Source organism: Berghia stephanieae, chromosome 5, assembly GCF_034508935.2.
Source record: "Berghia stephanieae isolate SIO BIC M18660-M18661 chromosome 5, UCSD_Bste_1.3, whole genome shotgun sequence".
NCBI lineage: Eukaryota > Metazoa > Mollusca > Gastropoda > Nudibranchia > Aeolidiidae > Berghia > Berghia stephanieae.
This window is the reverse complement of record NC_088364.1, coordinates 57,711,173-57,723,279: the sequence shown is the minus strand read 5'-3', so window position 1 is coordinate 57,723,279 and position 12,107 is coordinate 57,711,173. Positions and strand designations below refer to the sequence as shown.

The following is a 12,107-nucleotide window of genomic DNA, read 5'->3' as shown; positions in this document are numbered from 1 at the left end:
TCATAATAATAAGTAAACAGTATAAATATCTACCCCTATGAGATCATATCTGAGTCTATAATAAAGAATATCAAAAAACACACACAAACGAACATTCACACAAAACCTTTGATCTACTCACTGGGTTGGAATGGGTCCAACTACCCATTGAAACTCTGCATGCCTTGCACCAGCGTACAATCTAATGACTTGAGACACCCATGGAGAGAAAGTCTGGTGAAGCTCTTGGACGATAGGACCCTTTGAATAAAGATGTAATAAGATTACAATTTTTAAATATCATTTCATTGGTCTCTTAAAGAAATCGATTATCCTCTACATGCTCGTCAAAAATATTGAGGACTGGTAGGGATGAGAATCAGTACCTATATTAAGTCTTTCTAAATTTCAAGGTATTTCATTTGTTATAACCAATAATATGTGTGAGTTCGAAAAGAAAGTCAACAGTTAAAAAAAAAAAAAATTATAAAAAAAAAATAACAGTGAGTGTTGTCTTCAGTGGACAGTGTTGTGTTTTACTTAAACACATAGCATCAATTTCAACTCAAATTTCAATTTCATCAATCCAGCTTAAATTGGACTTTAGACCAGTTAAAGAAAACATGAGCATAATATAGCGTAATATCCACTAATGTGCTCAAAGTGTTTTACAAGGAGTCTCTAGCCAACAGCAACACTTAACATGTAGGACGAGACATGATGCTTGTGAGACAACGTCGTTAACAGTCTAAAATGTATAAAGTTCTTTATGTAATAATGACAGAATTGCTATGAATTTCATATCCAATAAAATAATCTAATGACAAAGTCATTGTTTTTTAGATATAATTTATCTAAAACGTATTTCGTCTACAATAATTATGGAATAATATCTGAGTCAAGACAATTTCGTTAACCCAGCTAAAACAATGATACATCCCACAGTCTCTGCTTCATTAAAATTTAATTATTATTATCATTTGAGTTTAGGAGTAAAAGTAAATGAGAGATTTGGATGAAATAGCCATGACAAGTTATCTTACCTTGATTATCTTGATTTGTGCTGGCTTTCCACCACGAACAGAATCACTTCTAGGAGACGATGGAATGAAGACATATGCACCAGATGACCTCATGCCACCCTGCATGCCTTCGTAGTAGTTAAAGTCTTGACGCAAAGGCAACTCTATCAAGGATTCCTTATTGACCATTTTAGTTATAAGTCCAGTGGTTTTGTCAAAAAATAATGTGATGTACTGAAAAAAGAAAGAAATCAAATTGTAATGGTAGATCATAGACAAAAAGAGAAGAGTTTATGGCAGTGGGAAACTGTCGCTCTATTACCTGGATGAAAAGTTTTCTCGCCTCATCTAGCAAGGGATAAGCTATCATTATTGATACAAGTGCCTGCTCGTCATTTTTTCTGGATAAGCTATATAAATGCATCAGATCATAGGTCTAGAAAATATCTAACTGCCAGGACTAGATGAACCACTCATTGCAATGACAATAGAGTGGTACCATAAGATATCTTCAATTCGCTCTCTACAGTGTGAATCAATTTTGCTTTAACCTCAAATGTTATCTTCAGGCCTGTAAATGCACAATTTGCGAAAAGGCTGAAAAATGTCAGCCATATGTTCGCATGACCCCCCCCCCCCCCCCCCCCCCCCAAAAAAAAAAAAAAAAAAAAAAAAAAAAAAAACGTAACATAAAATCCTGCTGATTTATATAAAATGGATGTATTGATTAGATAATAATACAGAGTTCATATTCCCTTGTAAATCCTTCTCTTCAAGCCACGACCACTTAAAACGGTTTCGCACAGACGCGTCGATTGCCTTAATATCGGCATTGCGGTCGACGAAAGTCTCAGGCATTTTAATGAATAAAGATCGTATCAATGTATAAACACTTGAAAATTGTAAGATAATAGAATGATATGGTTGTGAGCTTACTCCTTTAGAATGAAATTCTGATCATCAAAGATGGATAAAGTCAAAAACTGGGCAGGATTACTTGGAAATGTTTGTAAACAAAGTTTTACCGGAACCGCAACTCTCACTTTCACACCGTCCCATGATTCAATGCGCAACCTTGGCCGAGTCGGGTTATGGCCTGGTGAGGTCACAGTGGCTGAAATCCCAGCGAAATCAGCCACTCTATAACTATAATAAAATATTAGCTGATTTCAGACCAGTAGATCAGCTTCCGTGGTTCAGCACGAGATCACGAACGGTAAAATCCAGGGAACGAAATTAACTTATTTTCGGGTTTTCCCGATATGACGTATGGCAATATATTATAATATAGAACAATAGAGAGAAAATAAAACGAAATAAGATGAGAACTAAACGGCAGGGTTGCCAGTTTGGCATTTTAAATGCCAGATTCCAAAAATCTGGCATTTTTGAAAACCGTTTGGCATTAGAAAAATCATTTGGCATTTGGCATTTTCATTTGGCATTTTCTTTTCTTGTATGTTATACTTCAAATGACACCTTTTCTTAATTAAGTTTCATAAGAAACACGAAACAGTAAGTTTTCTTAATTGTCAATAATTATTTAATTGTTTACGTATTTACCTTTCATGTTAATGTATTTCTTTTTCTTTCTCAAAATCCAACCGTGGTGTAGTGGTTTAGCACTCCACTTAGTAGTCAGTAGGTAAAAAATTACCCCAACAGGAAATTAAGTATAATTCCAAAAAAAAAAATAACAAAAAAAAGAAAAGAAAACACGCAAGCCACCAGGATATGATAGTAAATTGTCTATCAAAAGTGAGTAGTTTTCTTAGTGGGGGTGGGAGTCAACAGACTTTGGCATTTTTTTGGAGTGTTTTGGCATTTTTTGAGTCTTCCCCTGGCATTTTGTTGAAAAATAATCTGGCAACCCTGCTAAACGGGGGGATTCGTTTGTTTTGCGTTCAAAATAACAAAAATAGGTATCAAGGCTGAGATTAAAAGTCTGTTTCTGGAAAATCATGCAAAAGTCTGAAATCAGCCAAATGGCTGAGAATTTACAGGCCTGTATCTTACTGTTTTTCACTGATATAAAAAATCTGAAATGATGTGCATAAAGCAGTGCCAGAGAAATCAGAGAGAAAAAAAAAGGCAAGACAAAATGTGAAGCTGGCTGAAAAAATCCCGGGAAGATGCGGCAAGCTTCGATTTGAGATATAAGCCAAAATCAAAGATAAAGTGTTTCCCATAGCACCAACTTTTATTCAGAGAAAAAAACCATAACTTCGGTTCTAATAGACATAGAAAGCACATTTACAGTGGTAAACAATCAGAAAGATGTGGCCTACACCACTGCATACATAACTCAATTTATGAAGTTTGCCCATCTTTCCGGGTTTTCTCCTGAAAAATCAGCCTACCTCGAATGGGGATCAAATCTCAGATTCCTTGATTATCAGCAATCAGAGAAAGGCAGCTATCAGAGAGGTTGATTTTATATATTTTTCTTTTGGTATGATTTTTTCTTACCTTTTCCCTTCTGCTTTGTCCAGCACTGTTTCTTACACACCTTTTCCTATTCTTACATTACACAACTGCCTGCTTCCTAATTTGTCACTTTGATGTCTCCATCAATGGAGCAGTAACAGCTATGGGTTTTCAGCTTCATAAAAGTCTGAATCATATCTTTCTTACTGCTAGCATGCTGGAGGACATGTTAGGTTCGAATAAAATTGAACTCAGTCTGTCAGGTACCTTGCAAGCCTTTCCGTTAGAATTTGTTAATTGAATAAAATATAAGATTGCAATTATATTGTCTTTCCCCACATTCACAGCCATCCCTTAGAAAGCATATATGTAACCTGTCATTTCAAACTGTAATATGTCGAGGTTAACAAGGCAATAAGCAGAATTTTTAGTCTGAAGTATGAAATTTGAGTGAGCTTCATTTGCTCTATTAAAAAGCGTTAATGCCATTTCCTGAATGGTAAAAAGCTATAATTTTGCGATTTTAGTGCCTTTGACTCAATATTAAATTTTGAGGACAAATTTCGTCCAGACATAATTCCGTTTTGAGACAGTTTGTCACATATTAAGGCATAAAAGCTACATTTGCATTCAAAAAGTTTCAAATTAAAAAAAAGTGCAGACATGAGCCGATTCTCAACAAACGCCAAAAATCAACTTGATAAAGCTCGAAATGCAATATGACAAATTAGAGTAATAAAAGAATTCTCTCGAGCCGCTTTCTCTGAATAAAGTATTGTAACTCTAAATTAATTATAGGGTATGTAAAGAAGTGTTACAAACAATAATACAATTTGACCACTAAGAATGTTCATGTTGAACTTACCTCATTTTCCAAAAATACCTCTTTGTTTTTCGGTACATCTTCTAAAAGTGGTTTGACACCTCCTGTTGGTCAAAAGAATAGAAGAGATTTTGATAGTTGTACAGCTTGCGTGATATAGCTGCATTAAATATAACAGCATATTTGGATAGGGCACTAGTATTAACTCTAATACTTATTAGAAATGATTTTTTCATGGGAAATTATATAAATATGCCCATCCATGTTTGGTTCAAGAACAAAAACAATATTGATTAGAATATGAGCTTGATGGGAAGTGAAAATTGTGTTCAAGTTTTAACCATTTTTTCTCTTCAAATTTTTTGATACTTTTTAAAATGCTAACTAACAAAATGCTATATAATGAGTCATAAAATTTCTGTAACAAAACTCAATTGAATCTGAGGTTTGAGCTAAAAAACAAGAATAAAATTCTATTCATAAATTCACAATCACATCTAAATCAGCATTATAATCAACATGATACTCATCAAACAAAACAGAATTTAACGATACATTTACCTGATGAGAGATAAAGACAGCAGTATTCACATCAGTGCATCACAAAAATTAAGAGTTAAAATAGCTATAATGCAACAAATTAAACGTTTTTAAATAGAAGAGCTTATGACAGGTATAGTTTTCAGCCACATTCACACTTGTATCACATGATATCGATTTTTAAGGCTGGCAGCATTTTTTAAAATGACATCTGAAGATATACATGATAAAAGTCATGGACTTCCCTAACAACAAAATTATTGCCTTTCATTGGTTGTGACTATCTGTCAGCCATTTCTTTGCTCAATTTTATTGAATGGGATAGTCCCAATCCAATATACCTACTTCTCTTCTCTTACTAGCTGCTTTCAATTAGTCTTCTTTTGGTACTTATTTACATTCACTTAGAGTGATAAAATCAAGCTTTATCCATATCATTTAACAATTATAATAAGATACAAAATCGAGGAAAGACTGTAGATTGTATGATCCGAATTGCACAGACGTTACAGAACCAAAGAACTGACAAACATAGATTGGCATGAAGATAATAAAAAATTAAGAATAGGTAATGTTACCTCTTGCAGGTTTAATGAAAAAGTTTGTCGATGACATTGGGGGGAAAGATGCTTTGAATACAGCTTCAACATCAGCCCGGGTCGACCTTTCAGGAATCGAAATGACGGATTCAGGAACATTTACCAACTGATGGATGGAATAATTGATTAAAAAGTGTCACCTTTTACAAAGAAATTAACTTATTCTACTCTATAAAATAAAAGATTGTTACATTTCTACATGAGCTTTTTTACAAATTTGATAACCTATTATGTTTGATCTTTTTCAAAATATCACCCTTTACAATCACGATAAATAAGTGCATAACATGCTTTTTGGTTACAAGACTAATGATTTTTTTTCTATGTAATGTGTCCATTCAGAATGTAAATAGTTCTGTTTACAAAATTACACATAGACTGAGTAATGATGACAACAATCTACTTATCATGTTGCTATTGTCACAAGACACATCAGCATTCTATTTTGAATTGCTAAATAGTTTCTTCAGTTTATTTTCTCTTAAAACTTAAACAACCAGACTTCAGCTGAAATTTCTATTCAATGCAGGAGAACATAGTATGGACTACAGTGGCAGAACGAACCCAGAAAAAAAGCAATTAAAGATAAAATCAATCAAATCAAGTCAACTGTGATTCCCTGAGAGTTCTCTCATTCATTATTAAGCATTGTAACTATTAAGCCACACCAAGTTTTTCCTTTCACTGTTTATCATTTTATCCAATGTCAGCTTCTTCTGTTGTCATTTTCTCAGACAGCATCTTAAGACTTTATGACATTCCTATACTAAATTCGTTTTGACTCCAATAAATCATTTTAAGTTCAGTTTAACCGCTTCAAGATTATTGTTGGGACCAGTCTTGTATCCAACTTTCTTATTAAGTTGTGACATCTTTAAAACGGTTACTGCAACTTATAATGAGCAATCTTTACATTTGTAATGGGAGATATCTGATTGTCAGTCCAAAGCAAAGCGAGATACATTCTACAGTGTATTTCCATTATTGTTTAGAACAACTTTTCGATGCGGCAGAAAATAAAATTTTCAACCATTAAGGTCATATAGCTGAAAAGAATAAATTCTTTTATGTAAACTGATATAATTAAACACGCATAAAATATCAGATTAAAGGTATGCAATGCTCTATTATGTTTTAATCCTCATTCAGGTTTTGGCTTATGATGGCTCAAAACATAATGCTTGTTCACAAATATACCATGTTAATTGATTTTCATACCTGATATGGAACAGTTCTATAATCATATGATGTAATAGTTGGTTGAAATGACGTCACAGGCAATCGAACCCACATGTCTACAGGCCAGGACATGGGGTTGTACACGGTCATCACAAACTGGTTCGTGAAAGAAATATGATCATGATCCTCATTTAGATAGAAGAGATACAAGTGAATGAAGATTCTGGCTTTATCGAGGAAAGATTTGTATAACTGCAATCAAATTAAAATTCCATATTTCAACAACTTTGCTCTATTTATTCCAGACTAAACGTATTGTATTATTGTTTATATTGTTTTCGTTATTAGCTGAAGAAGACTTTGAGACCAAAAAGTTCTCAATTAAGTGTTTTTGTTCTCAGTTTGAAACTTTTATTTTCACTTTTCTTAAATACCTTCATGGTCCACAGGTTAAGGCTGCTTAGCGTTTACCTTAACTTGATAACATCTACCCTTGTTACTTACTGGTTTACTTCCCTCTGACACAGCACATGAGCTGACATTAAGGTTGTGGCAGAAGAATGAGTACATAGTTCCCGGGTATGACCACAACCTCTGGAGAGCCATAGACATGGCTGACTGTTCAAAAAAATAGTAAAATGGTCTTTAATGGGTTGTTACAATTGTTTTTAATAAATTTATAATTTATTATTTATGAATCATTATTTTACATGAATGGGATTGAAACGAATGATGACGGTAAAGTATTAGGTGCCAATCTGGTGTCTTCTATTGTCCCCTATTATCTTGTCATCTGGTGTAATATGTGGCCTATAATGAGAATGTGGACTATTGGCAAGCAATCCTATAGGGGTAAAATACGACCTGCTATTGCCAGAGGTTTCTGGCCTTTTGATTGTCTTTGATGTCAGCGATTAACTAGCTGTGAGCAACTTGAAGAGTTGGCAAAAATTTGTAATGATCAACTAGCTTATTGCCCAATGTCTAGCTATTCATAGATAGTCAATCAAATAGTGATCTCATGTGTGGTTGATAATTACATATGGTGATTGACTATAAAAGTTGATGATTGACACTGGTGATTGAATGTGCGGTTGACAATTACAAACCCGAAGTATAGATCAAGCTAATAAGAAATATGTCAAAGTGATCAGTTCCCTGAAGTAGATTATATCAGATAGATGACCCCCCCCCCCCCCTTTAAAGTACTGATGGTAGAAATAATTTCTTTCTTGATGCACATTACCAATGGAGCCTGTACATCGATAGAGGTAATGGAAGTGAAATACTACCAACGTGTTAAACAGAATTCATATCAGTCAGGTGTTGACAATTTCAGATTTAATTAAAAATGGAGCTGAAAATAACATACTTAAATCAGTTTAATTACTTCATGATTATAACTGGATGAATTATTGACATAAAGATCAATTTAGCGTATATATAGAAACTTACTGTGCTTTTTATTCATATTAAAATATGACAAATACTACATAGTGGCACTGACAAGAAAGATAATGGAGTTAAAATATATCACTGCTTTATCCTTTAAATGATTCAGCTTCCTCAAACCTTAATTGTTTTCTTACTAAATTTCATAATTAAATGATATAAGGCAGAAAAACAGATCTTTACCTGGCACTGTTTGGTTCCAATACTCAGAAGACGATTGTAATCCTTCATAACATGTTTCTTTTGTGTACCACTGAATAAAAAAAAAGGGTTCAGTATTAATTTATGAGACATTCGTTTTGGTGGGAGAAAAAAAAAAGAGAAACAAAATAAGCCATGCAAATAACAAAAGTAAAACACAACAAACTTATCCCTGTGAAAACGGGTCTACATTGGGCCATTCTCAAAACGCGCATAGTGGTACAGTAGCTAATCTGGACAATTAAAAGTAAATTAAAGATAAAAATGTAACAACTTACGTAATGGCATCGTGATGCTGCAATACAGCCATTGCATCTCCTGTGTTAAAAACAGATTTATATGGGTCATTATCACTTTGAAGGCGAATCCGATTCATTGTCATTTAGTTTCAGTTTTTGTTTTATTTGAAAAAAAAAAAAATAATGTGAAATTGAATGTAAGCTTCAATTTAATTACAAAAACAGATCGAGCAGCAACATTTACATTATCCAGTATTCTTTTGAAAAAAAAAGAACTTAATAAAAATAAGACAACATCGCTGGTAATTGTAAGTAAAAAAGGGACTCAAGTAGGTAATAACAATGTGCACTTTATCAAAAACAGAACCATTCTTTTGTTTATTCTTGAATAAAATGCCATCTAACTTACTCAATTTATTAACTTTGTTGTACATCCCATCCAGCTCCATAAATATAGACAACTGTTTACAGCTCTGATTGAAGAAATTGGCAGAAAAGACAAACATTTTAAATCATTTTTACAAACATCATGCAGTTTTGCTTTCAACAGATTTGACAGTGTTCCAACAAGCTTGGTAAAAAAAATTATTTTTTCTTGTCAATAAAAGCATTTGATTTAGATTGTTCATGCTTTTTACAGTACTTATGGTACAGCACCACCAGCAAATAAAAGAATATACTGTGATTACGATATAAACAAACCAACCACTGTTAGAAAAGTGCTGATTAAAATAAAAATAAAAATAAAATTTCCTTTATATATCCCGTAGGGGAAATTTGTCTCAAGGGTCTACTCCAAGGGAAGACTGGAAAAACCCAGGCATCAGCCACAGTGCAGCGCCACAAATTGAGCTAGGGTGAGGTGACTTGCTCAAGGCCACACAGCGCAGTGTTGGGTGATCAAACTCGGTACCTTTCGGGTACGAAGCAAAGACCATACTGCTGAGCCACACTGCCCCCCCCCCCCCTGATTAAATGTATGGACATTAAATATAAATTGAGGAAAAAATTATCAAAAGAACTATCAATAAAATCCCAGAAACATGAATATTTCATATTTCAAGGTGGACCTCTGAATCGAATTACAAATTGGTACATATGTCAATTCTAAAGTATCTGTACAAGTGGCAAACCTTCCAAAATCACAAAATTTCCACACACACAAAATTTATTCCTATAAAGCGTGTTTGCAAAGTCAAGAAATATGATAAATAGACAAGGCGACATATCCATCATGCGTTGCCTGAGTAAATAAATTTCCTTTGTCACCTGTAGAATTGAAGGCATGAAAGGGGGCAGTGTGAGTAAGGAATGAACAACACATTTTTTAAAAGTACTTTAATCGAGTGAATACATCAACTAAAAAAATCATGTTTACCTGTAAAATATAACCAGCTTTTTTCACGTGCATCTTCAGCCCCCCTCTTGTTGAGAAATAGCCGGTCCAGTAAACACCAGGTGAGATGCCGTATGGGTGGAAGTCGTCCTCCTTCAATTCAAAGATGGCCTTGGCTTTGTTCACGTTGTAAATGTAGCATGATGGTGTGGAGTAAAATATGTTCATCTTTAGTTTTCCTCTTTCTCGCTGGCAGGTAAAGAAAAGAGAAATGATATATTTTCACAAAGAAAAAAAATTAATGAATATAAAATGATATATTGAATACATTCCTCCTCCCTCGCTCTGTTTATTTTAATTATTATGCAGGCATTAATACAATAATTAGTACCAGGATCATCATTATCAATATTACCCTCAGTAGAAATATAATTTTGTCTAAATTCCAGTGCTCATTATAATAACTCATTGGTTGGAGCATATGACTGACAAACAATTTTGACATGGTTTGATTTAATTAGGGGGTCTTGATAGTTTTCTTGGTAGAGCACTCAAACTCAACGGGATCTAGATCGATTCAGGACGAAGTTGAGATTTCTTCTGCCTCCTCCCCCCCCCCCCCCCCCCCCCCCCCCCCATGTCCACACAGCAGTACTTTGTGATAGAAGAGTGTCCTATCCAAAAGGTAGCATGCAATCGCTAATGTCCATTTCATGCTATAGAAACTGGGTTAAACCCAGGCTCCATGGGCCTAATGCAGAACTGCATTTACAATACAAAAAAATGATAACATAACGCATACAAAAATCAAAATTTGCTATTCTAGTAGGTTTTGTAAAATCAAATTTTCTGTTCTTTCCAATTCCTTGTTGCCTAGTTTAATTAATATATATTTATTTATTTATTTACTTATTTTGGCTTCAATGTCAGACCACACTAAAAATCTGTATATGTGGGTAAATTGGTGGTATAGAGAATTTTGCACTTAATGTTAAAAATAAAGGGATAAAAGTAAATTCAGATAGAAGAAGAACTAACAAAAAGTAGCTTGCTTATGCAGAACCAGATAAAAAAGACAAAACAGGCAGTGGCAGAATTGTAACCCAAGTTACATGAGACACCTTACAGGAGGGATTTGGTTCAAGTTATTTCCAGTTTATCTTATACTTTCAAATATAAAATGACTATACCCTACACATCTATTGTTAATTATTATAATGTTCAAGAGTTGAAGGGTACAAACATCAATAGAGGGAACTAGATTTTTTTAAAAATCAACTCAATTACAAAGAGTAAGAGTAATTCTGTAGATGGACTCTAGAATAGATGTCACATTCAAAGGAGTTAAATCCTTCGAAAAATATGGTTTGAATTCTTAATATTTTTATATACCTCAGCTTTAGCGAGACTTATCAATTTATCCATATTGTTGAACCAGTGAGTGGGTTTGGTGTAGCCAAAATCCGATCCCATGGGGACTATGAGGTGATTCGTTCTAAATGCTTTAGCCTGGGGAGAGGAAAAGAAATACACGCATAAATAAATAGGAAAGAAATTCTACACAGACCCAGAACACAAACTTCAAATACACACATACACACCCCCATTACACACAGACACACACACACACACACATACACATACACACGTATATTCATAAACAAACAGAAAATATAAAAACAAAGGATTCAATTATACCTAAAGGAAAAAATAAAATAACGAAAATAATCTAACCAAAAAAAAATAAAAAAATCTTCCCCCAAAACAAACAAACAGACCAATAACAGCAACAACAACAATATAAGTAAACATCTAATTCGAAAAGGCTTAGTTAATGTAATCAATTTAAATAGCCTTATCCAGCTGAACTCATGAATAGATGTTTGAATACCTCCAGGAAAAGTAAATGTTATGTATGTCTTCTTTAAAATCCAGATTTCCATTGATTTGATAGATTTACGTGGCTGACTTGTTGCAAAGGAATAAAATATATGACATGCAAGTTACATTTATAAGTAACCTATTCATTTCTTTTTATAAATAATAGAATTCAAACACATACCCTTAATTCCAAAGTGTTTATAAAATCCCGGAAAGTATGGGAATGGGAACTTGGCTGTGAAGTACAAAATAATATGTAAAACTATCTCAGAGTAAATGAATAATATTTATTGATACATGAATGATAATCTGCTGTATTACACGAAAAGAATAGGCTTTCAACAATTTGATAAGGGATTGATTTAGATAATACAATTATTGTATTGTAAATAAAGACATCAAAGAATGAGTGAGAGTAAATAAACACCT

At 33.5% G+C, this 12,107-nt stretch overlaps 1 protein-coding gene across 2 annotated transcripts in view; it reads right to left on the bottom strand.

Annotated features, from left to right (window-relative positions):
- LOC144973294 (lysosomal alpha-mannosidase-like) overlaps nucleotides 1–12,107 on the bottom strand; it is a 101,414-nt gene that overhangs the window by 8,605 nt on the left and 80,702 nt on the right. For both annotated transcript variants that reach the window (XM_078915566.1, XM_078915565.1), the window contains 12 exons: nucleotides 11,860–11,913; nucleotides 11,190–11,306; nucleotides 9,840–10,046; nucleotides 8,871–8,934; nucleotides 8,501–8,540; nucleotides 8,205–8,274; nucleotides 7,074–7,187; nucleotides 6,609–6,725; nucleotides 5,370–5,496; nucleotides 4,294–4,355; nucleotides 1,023–1,235; nucleotides 122–240 (listed from right to left, as the gene is read on the bottom strand). In XM_078915566.1, the coding sequence (XP_078771692.1) occupies nucleotides 122–240; nucleotides 1,023–1,235; nucleotides 4,294–4,355; nucleotides 5,370–5,496; nucleotides 6,609–6,725; nucleotides 7,074–7,187; nucleotides 8,205–8,274; nucleotides 8,501–8,540; nucleotides 8,871–8,934; nucleotides 9,840–10,046; nucleotides 11,190–11,306; nucleotides 11,860–11,913 (1,304 nt within the window). The remainder of the gene's footprint in view (nucleotides 1–121; nucleotides 241–1,022; nucleotides 1,236–4,293; nucleotides 4,356–5,369; nucleotides 5,497–6,608; nucleotides 6,726–7,073; nucleotides 7,188–8,204; nucleotides 8,275–8,500; nucleotides 8,541–8,870; nucleotides 8,935–9,839; nucleotides 10,047–11,189; nucleotides 11,307–11,859; nucleotides 11,914–12,107) is intronic.